This window comes from Equus asinus, chromosome 24, assembly GCF_041296235.1.
Source record: "Equus asinus isolate D_3611 breed Donkey chromosome 24, EquAss-T2T_v2, whole genome shotgun sequence".
Lineage (NCBI taxonomy): Eukaryota > Metazoa > Chordata > Mammalia > Perissodactyla > Equidae > Equus > Equus asinus.
The window spans coordinates 19,374,098-19,387,444 of record NC_091813.1 but is presented as its reverse complement, the minus strand read 5'-3'; the positions used below and the strand labels follow the sequence as shown (position 1 = coordinate 19,387,444).

The window sequence follows — 13,347 nt, the reverse complement described above, 5'->3', positions numbered from 1 at the left end:
TAAGAGGAGATGGATGAAAAAGTAGCAAATGACATGGTAACTGTGATGACAGCCATTCACTTTTGCACAGAGCTTTACAGTGTGTGGAAAAACTGCAGCTCTTCCCCTTGAAATTGTAAACTAAACGGGGTCATGAGAGAGACAGAAACAATGTCTAGTTACAGGTTCTTTGATTGGGTGGTTCATATTGTTAATAATTCAGAGGAATTTGTCATGATGGCAAAACCCCCTACACAAGATTTGTACAAGGAAATTCATTCTGCCACATGGAGAATCTTTAACAGTATCTATAAAGAAATAAGCTAAAAGCAAAACAAGCAAAACTGCCTGTAACCAAGTCCCCACTATCCATTTACCAGCTTTCAGTGTCTAACAATTTGGGAGGTGAGGTTTGTGATCCAGAATCAAGTCACTAAACATGCTAGAACCAAGCGAAAAATGATAAATGCTTCAATTTTCTTGGAAATGGCAAACTGTAGTTTGTAGGGCAGTTGGCTAAGTGTAACGAGCCTTAATGTTTTTAGATTTGGGCACAAAACGCATTTGGGTTTCTCCATAAGGACTGCTGTTTAAATTGACCTTTCACTCAGAAGACGTACAAACCCTCGCACACAGCAGATCTTGGTGGCGAAGTCTCTCCAGTCCTTCTACACTGAAAACACGAAGATATGTGAAAGATTTTTGCTTATGCAACTGTCTTAGACATATTATTGTAGCCCCAGTTTTAATGATTTCTACTTTTAAATTATTTTTAATATTTTGTATTATTGCTAACAAAAATAATTTATCTTATTGCCAACAAAACCTTTCCTAGATGAGACTACTTCTCACTTAAGCCAAGACCAGGTTAAAACTCGTAATAGGTCTTCAGGACATCAGCCCAATTGTTTGAAAAGTGAAAAGGTCGTTCAGTTAGCTGCTGGTTTAGGATAAGAACTGTCAGACAGTCTGTTGATTGATTTTTTTCCCCCACTGAATTGACTGACTCTTCTAGTTATGTCATTGAGGATGCACAGACTTGATTGTATTGAATAGATGTCAGTTCCAGGGGGATCCTCTTTTGAAAATCCTTTTCCACTGTCATGATATTTGAAGGGCGTGGTACAGAGTATAGTACTTGGACAATAAATGGCCAAAACAATATATTACAGTTACTACACTCGGCAGTTTACAAAGCCCTTTCACATCCATTGTTTTATCTGATCCTTAGGATAACCCTAAAAGGAGAGCACAGCAGATTCATTCCTCAAGAGAAGTCAGTGTATTGAGCACCAGTACTCTGCTGAGCACTGCTCTGGGCCCTGCTGATTCCACAGGGATCAAAAGAAGCTACAGTCTGCCTGCGTGGAGCTCCCATCTTAGTGGGGGGAGAAGGGGCATAAAATAAAATAACTGGATATTTGCTATGAAGAAAAATAAAGCGAGGAAAGGGAATAGCGAATGTCAGAGAAGTGCTATTTTTGATAACAAATAGGCAGATGATATTATCATCCCCATTTTTACTAATGCAAACAAGGTTCTCAGAAAAATACATGATTTTCCCAGTGTCATAACCTGTTAATTGCAGAACCAAGAAAGATATCTGAGTCTCCTGATTCGAAATCCTCCGTGCTCATGCCCCCTTTGTGGTAGTCATAAGTCTGATTGCCCGGTGCTTTCTCTCTGTCTTTCCCGTTCCCTGCCACGGCTCTGATACACATCTTTCCCCGCTTCCCAGTTTTGCAAAGAAGATAATTTCTATTTAGCTCCTTATTTGTTTGGGGGAATTAAAAGCAACTTGACTTTTGGGTTTTGCAGGGAAGTACATGGTCAGGCTTAGGAACAATAAGAGATCTTGTAAAAATAGAAATGCTTCCAAATTCCAATGGAACAGCCCACGTGCATCAACCCGTATTCAGCAAAGTCCAGTGATTCTGCTTGAATCTTGCTATCCCAGTGAACTTTGTCCTGGCGAGATTCGACTTCCATGTTGCATTTGAAGTCAGGACATTAAAATAAAAGACTCTCTGTCTTTCAGAGTAGGCTTCACCAGAATTTTCTCCAGTCCAGGGGTGATCATTTACTCTTGCTGAGCAATTCCTTTGTGCCCAGCACCTGTAAGCTGCCTGACAGACCCTCGCATTCCTGTTTCTGTGGCTCTCCTGGTGACTTTCCGTTCTGAAAGTCTCCCTTCCTTCCCTGAGAATCACTCATTTGACCACTTTTCCTGAAGATTCACACTTAATCACAAATGGAGGAAAGTTCTTATCTTTTTTTGTAGTAATCCTACCCAACAGCCTGAATCCCAAGTAAGTACCTCAAATTCTAGTGTTTGGAAAAGGAAAAAATAGCAGTCTAGTCTATTTTATATCCAGTAAATATAGTTCAGTCGTTCATAGGTTTTCAGGCTGTGAAAGCTGCTGGAACTTTCTGGGAAGGTGTTCACACTTGCATGCATAACCAGTACCACTGACTGACTGAGGGCAAGGGTCGTTCCACTGTTTGTAGTGAAAAAGAAATTCTCTTACCATGGTTCCTGGAAAGGAAAATTTAAGAAAAGTCTTTTTTTTTATGGCATAGAAAGAAGAGCTGGTAAATTTTAGGCAGGAAGTCATAAAATGATTTTACAATATAAGAAGGATGTGCTTTTTGGAGATTGGTTGGTTTAGGCAGCCTAGAGAGACAAACTTCGCTTTTGCCTTCATTTCCTCGGCTTTTTATCTCGAATCTCTTGTGCGGGTCCTGAATTAGAAGGAGGTAGTGAGCTCTTTGGATCAGCACAGCCTCAGGCCCTGCGGAGTGGTGTCGTGGGTGGAATGTCTCTCTGGAGATCTGAGGGCGCTCTGGCATCACGCTCCCTCTTTGGCATGTTTGGGTGGAAAGGAGAGGAGCAAGAGGAGGGCAGTTGAGGAACTTTTCATGTTTTGGCCTCACTTCAGTGATATTTTACTCAGGACAACCAGTGGCGGATAGGGAGGCAGTTATGAGTAGTGGTTAATGTTTAGCTCCTTTTCTGGACCCAAATTGGGTAGTAACTGAATTGTGGCCTGAGCGTTTCCCCCCAGTTCACACTTGCTGCTCATTTCTGGTGCCCACCCGTTGCCTTCACCTCAGCATTTCCTGAGGGCCCCTGCTGGGCACTGGAGCTACAGGAATGCATGAGAAAGACGGCCCTGTGCAGTCAGGGTACAGACATGAGACAGATGAGGTGAACGGTGAGGTAAGGCCACCATGGTACACTAAGTTGACGCCGAGTGGAGAGGGCTCGTTGAGGTCCAGTCACCCCTCTGTTTCCTCTCGGAGGGCATCTTTTTGGCAGTCTTCTGCTGGCTGCACTTTACTTGGGAGATGCTGTGGATGGTTCTTGAGGCCACACAGAAGCTTCCAGGTTGAGCTCTTTTTGGTAGCTGGCAGCGTTCCTTTGCTCCTCCACGCTTGGAAAGCATGCTGAAGAAGCAGAAGTTGCCCCTTGCTGCCCAGTTTAATTTGATACGGTTGCCTTTTCTTCAGTGGTACCCGTTCACGCAACTGAACAGGCCTCACAGGATTTGGGTTCTAGTTCCCAACGACTCGTGAGAGCATCGCTGTGAATGTGCCCACCATAATCCAGAGGCTGCGGCACTTCCTGTGGAGCATCTGATACAGGCTCTCCTCCCCACCTGTGTGCCGAGCTGTGCATCCTCTTATCCAGCGCAGTGAATATATCACAGCCACCACTTAACCTGCAACGCCTCCTGGCCTCTGCACCTTCTACTGCCCGGCCTCATGTCCAGCTGTGATCTTTCCTCGAGACCCCAGAGTTAAAATTATTCATGGAGCCTCTGGCCCTTTATTTCCTTCTATAGTCTAAAGAAAGATAAGTTTACCTTCCTCTGGCTGTTTTCAGCAAGAAAGTTCTTAGATGTGGAGATGGCAAGAAATATTTCTTCCAGTTTGGCCTGCCCAGCTGACGTGGACTCACCCGAGCGGGCTTCAAGAATCTCCTGATTCCCGGCAGCCAGGGCCCGGGCTCCTACTGACCATTTTTGCTGACTCCCTTAAAAAATTATTTAAAACAAGCGAAGTCTGTGTAAGGCAGCAAGAATAAGAAAAAAGCTCGAGTTCATTTATTCAGCAAATATTCTTGAGCATCTACTATATGTTAGGTGGTACACTCTTCTACTAAAAAAGGAACGGTGAATAAACGGGTGAAAAGTGTGGAGTGTTCACTTCTGGAACACTTGTGGGGAAGGCAGTTGTCCTTTGAGAATGTGAAATCCTTTGGGGAGCCGTCTTTTGCGGATGGTAAGCAGCGTGTCAGTTCTGTATGCTTCTTCCTGAAATGCCTAGAACAGTTCTGATATTTTAAATTCTCTTGCAGTCTCATTTGCTGTTAACTTGTACCATCATTGAAGAAAAGATTTCCTGAGAAATACCAATCTCAACAGTTTCTCTAAATTTTCTAAACTTCCAAATTAAAAGATTAGTGAACTTTTTACTCTATTTAAATTTTTAAACATGTGCATTTGGTAGATAAATAAATGTGTTTATTTTGTTACAGGTAAAAGGAAGTCTTTCTTGTTAACTGCCTAAGATTTGTAGTCACTTTCTTTTCTGACATAGTAACAAGGCAGGGAACTCCCGCAATTTTGGTTTCTACACAATTATACGTGTCCTTTGTATTAACTTATAAGCTTTAGTTGCATTTGTAAGGAACAAGAGTCAGGCTGGAACCAGATCTTAAATAGGACCTCAGTGCTCTTGCTGTCAGTTTCGTCACAAAAGTAGATTATGGTTTGAGTCAGAGCGTAAATTCGTCTTCCTTTCCTTTTCTTACCCGCCACACCCTGAAGTGGGAGGCCGTTTCTTGGGGCCGTGTGCCTGTCCCTCTTGGGAAACACTTCCTCTTGAGATTTAGGGTGCCTGGGAGACGTGGGGTATCTTTCACAGTGCTCACCTAGAGAGGGTGATGGGAGTCAAACGTTATATTCTTTCAACAAGGTAAGATGTTAAAAATGATTTTTTTTTAATCTTCTTGGTTGCGTATAATCACAAAAAGAATATTTTCCCTTTTCTTTTGTAGCCCACCAGACGGTCCGCCAGGTTGTCAGCGGTGAGTACTTCAGACCCCTTGGTGTGAGTTCTTGGGAGCACACGTTCCTTCTGTCCAGAGCACAGCAGCCAAAGGAAGATTAAGGTGGTGATTCCCTTGAGTTGTTGTATTGACTTTTTGGAACTTGCCTGGCTCACAACTTCTAGCAGATTTGACCCGTGTTGCCACGCAATTCTGTTGACGAGATGTGTTGGTGAAAAAGTGGCCAGCCCGTTGCTGGGAATATGAAGCCCAGGGAGGTCTTTGATGTTGCTGGATCTCTCAGTGAAAGAAGAGCATTAAGCCCTGGCCTTCCAGTTCCACATATGATGTGCTCAAGTGGACAGCAGTTCTGCTCCTCTGTCCAGGACTCCTGCTTCAGTCAGAATGTTCAGAAGGTTGTCTGAATCGTGTACTTTACCTTCATTTCGAAACTAGAGATTCTTTGAAAAAGTGGTGATTCTGTTTTGCCGCTCAGAGGCTCGCTCTTGGCCGGGCAGGGCAGCGTTAGATTGCAAAGCTGGGATACGCAGGGCGACTCTGGCCTGTGGGGAAGCCTGGATGCCCTCCTCAGCCAGCGCCTGTGCCCGGCATGGTGGAGGGAGGCACAGCAGAGATGGGTGTTAGGACTGCTCACAACTCAGAAGTATAGCTGAGTTTTGGGCTGGGTGAGCCGCTGTTTCACGGAGTCCCAGCCTAAGGAGGCGACATCAGAGCCCCCAGGAAGATTAAGAGCTGGGAGGAGCGGGTGCGTGCGTGCACAGTGACTCCCGATTCGGCCGAAACCCCCCCAGGGTGGTGTGCGTGTCCAGCAGTAAATTTCACCACGTTTCAGAGGTTAGGTTTTCACTCTTTGTAGATTTAACTCCAGATTATACTGAAGGCCATTGTATCCATGGGTCTCTAACCTGTTAAGGGGGTAGACTTTGTAAGTCAGAAACCAAAATTTAAAGCCAGGCCTTTCCTGAGCCCTGGGAGCCAGGAACGTAAGCACCTTCCTCGGAGGTCGTGCTGGCGGTGCTGCCGCAGGGCCTCCTGAGAGGCCTTGCCTTCCCTGTCCCGTGGAAAGGCTGCGCCAGGAGGGGAGGGGGGACGTGGCTGTTTTACAGAAGATAATATAAAAGGAAATTATTTGCTGCAAATTGGAAAAACAAGCGTATGGTAGTACAATATATCAAAGCGCAGAATAACAAAATTTTTAAAATCCTAACAATGAGGAGCTATGCAAGCTCCTGTTTTGGGGAAGCGGACTACAGATTTAAGGTGATAAGAAGATTAATAAAAACATTTCTTCCTTTTCAAGTTCAGTTTTCTTTTTTTATTTGAAAGGTGATATCTAACAGCCAATGTTCCAGAATTGAACTATCTGCAATTTCACTTCAAGCCCTTGATGAAAAGGGCCAGATTTCGAGATGAGCCTGCACCACCGCAAGGCACTGGGGAGACCCTGGCCCGTGTTCTCTATTTAAAAACTGTTCTTCCTAGTGCCAGGAGAGATGTACACTTACTTTTTTTCTAGCTCAATGAGAGAGAGATTTGCCCTGAATATCCATAGAAAACCTGTGGTTTAAACTGGTTATCTTGCCCAGCGTCCTCGTGTGCCATGCAGGGTCAGGCCCCAGGGAAGCGGCCAGGGCCGAGGCTCTGTGGACGGGCCAGGGCCACAGGGCAGGCGGGCACTGCTCACGGGAGCGGGAGGAGAACCACACGAGGCAAGAGAGAAATAGTTGCCTAGTGGGCTCTTTGGCTAATAAGATCTGTGAAAACTCTTAAACTTTGGGAGCTAACCCTGGACATTTTCTCATTATAATGCTGTTCTTAATAAAAAGCTCTAGGGACAAATGAGCCCAGTGTCTGGGTGGGCAATGGCGTCTTCCACCTTGGGCTAGTGTTGGAGGATGAAGGTTGGAAGAAGCTCGGCTTCAGAACTGGAAATCCACGTCAGAGCTGGAAGGATCTGGCCGATTTGAAATCCTTCCCTGGCGGCTATCTTCATTACCGGACGGGCTTTGCCTGTGATTGTGCAGTGATTTCTAGACTGTTGGAAGGCCAGTGTGACCGAATTCGTTGAGTCATTTGGCCAAGGGCCTGAGTCATTCCTCTTGCTGCTGTGCTGTGATAAAAGGAAGTACAGAGACATCGGCGAGAGAAGCTTAAACCTGTTCCCGGATTGCTGTTGTGGACCAGGGAATAATGAGTTGGCTTTTAAACCTCACCTGCCGTTCACTTGAGAACCCAGGATGAAAACAGTCACAAAATACAGACTTCTTTATGCTGTTACTTGATGCTGAAAACAGGACAAAATATTTTTTAGATGACGAAATCATAGAACGGACTGTTGTCTTTTGCAGTCTCTGTGTTCCTTTTGGTGCTTGAGGGCTGTTTTTTTTCAGTACGTGTATGATTTATCTTTGCAGAAACCCGCACTACCAAAGCCTGAACCTAAACCAAGAAAAACGTCTGCTAAGGTAAGAGGTGCTCCCTCCCCAACTTTGGCGTGCTTTTTTTTTTTTTGGCTGAGGAAGACTGGTCCTGAGCTAACATCCATGCCCATTTTCCTCTAATTTATTTGTGGGACACCTGCCACAGCCTGGCTTGACAAGGAGTGCTAGGTCCTCGCGGGCAAACCCTGGGCCTCCAAAGCGGAACGTGCGAACTTAACCGCTGCGTCACTGGGCTGGCCCCCCACTTCGGCTTTTTAAACAATGAATAAATTATAATTCCATGTCCAAAAGTCATCCAAGGAGAGAGCCCATTTAGTGATTCAGGCTAAATATACTGACTAGAAAACTGTGACCGCTGCTGCGGGCTTTCTGCAAACGCACAAAGCACAGTTTTATGCTTTACCAGGAGTGTGTCTTCCATTTGGTCAGTAAAGCAAAGGAGATCAGAGCATGTTGCTCTGAGAAGCCTCATGTCCGGGGGGCTTGGTGGCTGCCTTGGGATCGTGCCGTCCACTTGACCCTCAGAGGGGTGAGCCTGGGCCTGGGCGACATGCCCGCCCACAGGTCGATGAGTGGCAGGGGCTTCTGACTCCGCATAATTACTCCTAGTGGGCCAGTATGATGACTAATAATAATCATATAATGATTAATACGAGCAAAAATACCCACAGACATTTATGTGGCCCTTATATATGCCAGGCCCGTTCTGATTGCTTTTCTCCTAGAACCTTCGCGTCAGTCCTGCCAAGGTAGGTACAGATAGTCTGCTTTGCTGATGAGGAAACTGAAGCACAGAATTATTAAGGAGCTTAACCCCAAATGGCTTTTCTATACTCTGCCCTTCAGAACATGATCCCGTGTTGTGAGTTATTTGAAACTGTGTGTCTTGTGGCACGAGTAGGTGATTCTGAAGCAAAACTCGCTTCTGTAGTGTGGTCTTAAAAGCAGGCACTTTTCGCCATCTGGTCCTTCATTTTCAAGTGCTGTCTCAGCTTTGTAGTCACCCGAGCCCCGGGTCCCCATGTGAGGTGTTGCGCTTCTGGGTTCCTGCCCACGAAGCCTCGTGCTTCCCTGACGCCGCTGTCACCCTCTGCACGGCAGAACCCTGCGGCGGGAGGGAGGCCCCCCACATGCAGGACGGGACTCCGGGCTTTCCTGGAAGGGAAAGTCTGTGGACTTGCTGGGCAGCCTGTTGCATTTTCACAGAGACTCAGTGTAACGCACTTGAAGCCCAGCAAAATTGGGTTCCTATTTCCCCTAAAAGCCATCGTACCAGCCACGGGGGGCCTCTCCCCGTGTTTGGAGGGAGGCTGACTGAGTTCAGCCCACATCGCACCACATGTAACACGCTCTGTTTGCCTGTGCTTTGATCCTCTGTCAGAAAGAACCTGGGACAAAGATTAACAAAGGTGCTAAAGGGAAGAAGGAGGAAAAGCAGGAAGCTGGAAAGGAAGGTACTGCACCATCTGAAAATGGTGAAACCAAAGCTGAAGAGGTACTTTTCTGCAAACACCTCCCGCCGATTGAATCAGTGTCTCAAAAGAAATTTCTCAGTCCTTCAGCCGGTGATAGCACGTTCATAATGTCTCTTCTTATTGCCTGTAATGTTATTGCAGATCCACATCTCTCGCTCAACCGTTAATGTCTCAGCCTCCAGAGGTACCCCACCCAGCACACTGTCAGTAAAGGGGCAGATTGAAACAGTGAGAGTTCAGGGTACAGTAGAAAATTCTGCATGTTTGCAGTGACTAGAATCAGATCGTAGTGTGGTGTTCTTTATTCTGAACAGTGGGAGCGTGCAGGTGGAGCTTCTGTGGTCGTTTGGAAAGCAGAAAGCAACAAATGCAGCAAAGTGTATGCGTAATAAATCCTGCCTTGTCTGTTTTACACTCAGAGGTGAAATAGGTTTGCAGTAGAGCTGCTAAAAACAGGTGTTCAGAAGTGTGTGTGTTGATGGGGTGGACTTTTCTTTGGCTTCTAGAAGTTTTAATAGTAACTATATCTCTTTTTTCCTTTTTCACAGGCACAGAAAACTGAATCTGTAGATAACGAGGGAGAATGAATTTGTCGTGAAAAATTGGGGTTGATCTTGTGTACCTCTTGGGACAACTTTTAAAAGCTATTTTTACCAAGTATTTTGTACATGCTAATTTTTTAGGACTCTACTAGTTGGCATACAAAAATATATAAGGATGGACATTTTACTTTCTCATAGTCATGCTTTTTGGAAATTTCCGTCATCCTCAAGGAAAATAAATACAGATTTAATGTTGGAAGCTGTGTGTAAAACTGATTGAGCATTCCATGCACTTGGTTTAAGAATTTAGTCCTGTGCATACTGTGGTGTTTTTACGGTGCATATTTGAATTTTTCACGCAGTTTTTCTAGAGCAATAATTAGTGGTGCTTTTGTACCTAGGTTAGGTTTTATGTGGTTTTAATGAAACATGGATAGTTGTGGCCACCTGCTGACTATTTGTGGTTTAAAATAAAAGGTTTTCTTGCCTGCAAAATACCTGCCTCTTAGTAGTGTCTTTACTGAATTTAATCAGTGTTCTCATTTTATTGTTGCAGAAGATGTAAAGAATTTCTAGTCTGTACCATAACAGTATCTCTAATAAATCAAATAGGATTGCTTCTTAGTTGTCCTGCCTTTAAAAATGTTAGTGTTTTAATAAAATCACCTATGAGCACCAGTGTAAAAGAATTACCTCTAACGTACTTTATATCGGGAGTGCCCAGCAATGATTACCGCAAAGTAAAACTTCATAAAACTCTGCTTTTTTTTGAAATCCTTATAAAGAGGATAGTGTTCTGCTAAACCAGAGCTCGGGAAAAAACATAAACTAGGTCTCATCCTTGAAAATCTCCTACTAAGTCCCATTCATTGAGGACGTCACAGCTTTGAAAGCTCTCAGCCCACGTTAACCACATTTCAGCTTTGCATCAGCCTGAGAAAGGCATTGGCACAGGTGTTGTTAAAGCTCCTTTTCAGGCAAAAAAATAGGGGCATGGAGAGTATGTGACTCACTTCAGGCCCACAGCGGGGAGAGAAACCAGGACTTGAACCTGGTCTTCTCAGTTTTAAACATAGTGTCTGTCTGAGTCAGTTCAGGCTGCTATAACAAAACACCACAGGCTGGGTGGCTTATGAACAACAGAAATTTATTTCTCACTGTTCTGGAGGCTGGAAGTCCAGCATCAGGGTGCTGGTGTGGATGGGTGAGGGCCCTCTTCAGGTTGCAGACTTCTCGTTGTGTCCTCACGTGCTGAAGGGCTAGGGAGCTTTCTGGGCCTTTTTTATAAGAGCACTTATCCCATTCGTGAGGGCTCCACCCTCATGACTTCAGCACCTCCCAAAGGCCCCGTTTCCTAATACCATCACCTTTTGGGGTTAGCATTTCAACATACAAACTTTAGGGGGACATAAACGTTCAGCCCGTAGCAGTGTTTCTCTGTTTCTGGAAGGACGTAGCAGTGCCAGAAACTGAGGAGCTCTTCTGTAAATGTATTTTTCGGTTTGCATTCCTGAGAAGTTTGGTAATGGCACGAGCACCCTGGGGAGGCTGAATTCTGGGGATTCCTCTTAGATGAAGAAGTGAATCTTTTAAGATGGAGAGTGGTGCCTGCACTGCTCAGGGACTCTCGAAGAAAGGCTGTTGTTCCTCAGAACTGAGTACACCTGGGTAATTGTCCCAAGTCTGTCATTAAGGTGCTGCAGATATCAACCGTATTATAGACAGAGTAATCTCATTCAGAGTTTCCTTGGCTTCTGATTATGAAATGTACCCTAGTTCCTGTTGGACATGCTGAAATCCACTTTTACCCCAATAAAAAATAGCTGGTATCCTGTGAACACTTCACAAAAATATTGTGAGTATGCAGTTAGTACATTGTTGAAGTACATTGCTGGCTAGCTTCCAGTTCAGAAAAGGAGTATGAAATTCATAGGTTTACTTTTTCAAAAATTACAAAAGTGCTACAGGTGATATTTTAAAAAAATCAGACATTACAATAATATACAAAGTGGAAAAATGTCCTCCTTTCTCCCATTTGTATGTCCCTGAGATAATCACTGCATATCATGTTCTCTGTGACATGACAGCATATAAATGCCATCTCTTCTTACCTTTACCACCACTTTTATTTTGGTCAGTCTAATAAGTGGAAAATAATGCCTCACTTTTAATTTTAAATTTATTTCATTACTAGTGAAACTGAGCTTTTCATGTATTTGGTGGTTGTTTGAATTTGCTCTGTGAGTTGTGATTTCTTTCTGTTACTCTGTTTGGGAGTCCGTGTGTTTTAAATCATTATTCGCAGTGACCATTGATGCCATTACTTTTATTTCAAACACACAAAGATCAGGGATTCTGTCAACCGTTAGTATGTGTCTACTAAAGTTTTATCATTGCCGCATTGACAAAGTGAGGGAATACTGTAGGGCAGATGGCTACCACAATAGCCCAGGACCCTCAGAGTGGTTCCCCAGAACTTGAAGACCTGACACATGGAGGGTTTGGGAATACCCACTACTACCACATTGCTTACCCCTTTGGAGAATTTATACATGTTAGGAAAAGGGCCCCCTTCTCCAAAACACGTGTCTGCTAATCTGCTGGAAAATCCTAAGAACCCTGAGTCTACAATGACTTTGAGCCAATTGGCGTCACCTGTCGTCATGAGTGGTAGTCCTTAAATTCTCCCTGGAGGCTGCCCCATGGATTGTGGTGGTACAGAGTGGGCTTTGAGGGACAAAGAAGCCCAGAAATTCCCATTTTTAAATTCTGTGAGAAGATCACCTGAACCAAAAGTCAAGATCCATTGGTCCAACAATAGGTGAACTGTCTTATAAAATCTTGAATGTACATTTACATAATTAAGGAGTTTGAAACAAGGTTTTGAAACCAAGGCTTTTTCCTGTCCTCAAATTTTCGGAGGCTTCACTCTTGGCTAGAGGTGCAAGTGCTGTCCCTTAGGTTGCCAATCTTGCAGGCACAGGGATGTCATCAGATGGTTTTAGCTGTCAAGTATCCTAATGTTTCTCTTTGCTTTGTCTTAATCATGAGTTCCACACTTTTATTACTACTTTCTACTTAATATTTTATTCAGAACATTGATTTAAAATCTTTTATAATAATTATATGATTAAGGTAATAATAGTAAATAGCCACAATTTATTTGATGCCCTGTAATAAGCACTTTACATAAATTAATTGGGGAGAAAATTTGTAAATTCTTTCTTTTAATATAATGTTCCCATCCTTTAGTTAAAGTAAGCCCAATTTTCCAATGCCGCATTCAGGTTTAGCTTCCTTTAAAACTGCAAAGGGAACTTTGTGATTTCAGTCGTCCGCTGGTGTCCTCAGGGAGTTGGTTCCAGGACCCCGCATGGATACCAAAATCTGCTGATGCTCAAGTCTCTTCTATAAAATGGCATAGTATTTGCATGTAACCTACACACATCCTTGTATATACTTTGAATCATCTAGATTACTTATAACACCTAACACAATGTAAATAGTTGTTATACTGTATTGTTTAGGGAGGAATGACAAAAGAAAATGCTGTATGTGTTCACTACAGATGCAACCATCAAAAGCCTTTCTATCCTTGGTCAGTTGAATCCACGGATACAGAATCCGCCCATACGGAGGGCCAACTGCCTACATATCTCCGTAGTGGGAGAAGAGAAGTCTTTGAAAGCCCAGTTTTAAAATGATACATAACATAAATTTCGTGACTTTGAATTAGGCAATAGTTTCTTAGGCATGACACCAAAAGCACAAGCAACCAACAAATTGGCCAATGTCAAAATTAAAAACTTGAAGAAAGTCAAGAGAAAACCCATAGA

At 43.8% G+C, this 13,347-nt stretch overlaps 1 protein-coding gene across 10 annotated transcripts in view; it reads left to right on the top strand.

Annotated features, from left to right (window-relative positions):
• Positions 1-10,006, top strand: part of HMGN3 (high mobility group nucleosomal binding domain 3) — a 28,983-nt gene extending 18,977 nt beyond the window's left edge. For 2 of the 10 annotated variants that reach the window (XM_014829354.3, XM_070496581.1), the window contains 5 exons: positions 5,042-5,071; positions 7,468-7,518; positions 8,876-8,989; positions 9,111-9,210; positions 9,518-10,006. In XM_014829354.3, coding sequence (XP_014684840.1) covers positions 5,042-5,071; positions 7,468-7,518; positions 8,876-8,989; positions 9,111-9,210; positions 9,518-9,531 — 309 coding nt within the window. In that variant the 3' untranslated portion in view covers positions 9,532-10,006. The other 8 variants (XM_014829357.3, XM_070496583.1, XM_044757381.2 and 5 more) reach the window with 6 other exon arrangements.
• Positions 10,007-13,347: the final 3,341 nt, after the last annotated feature.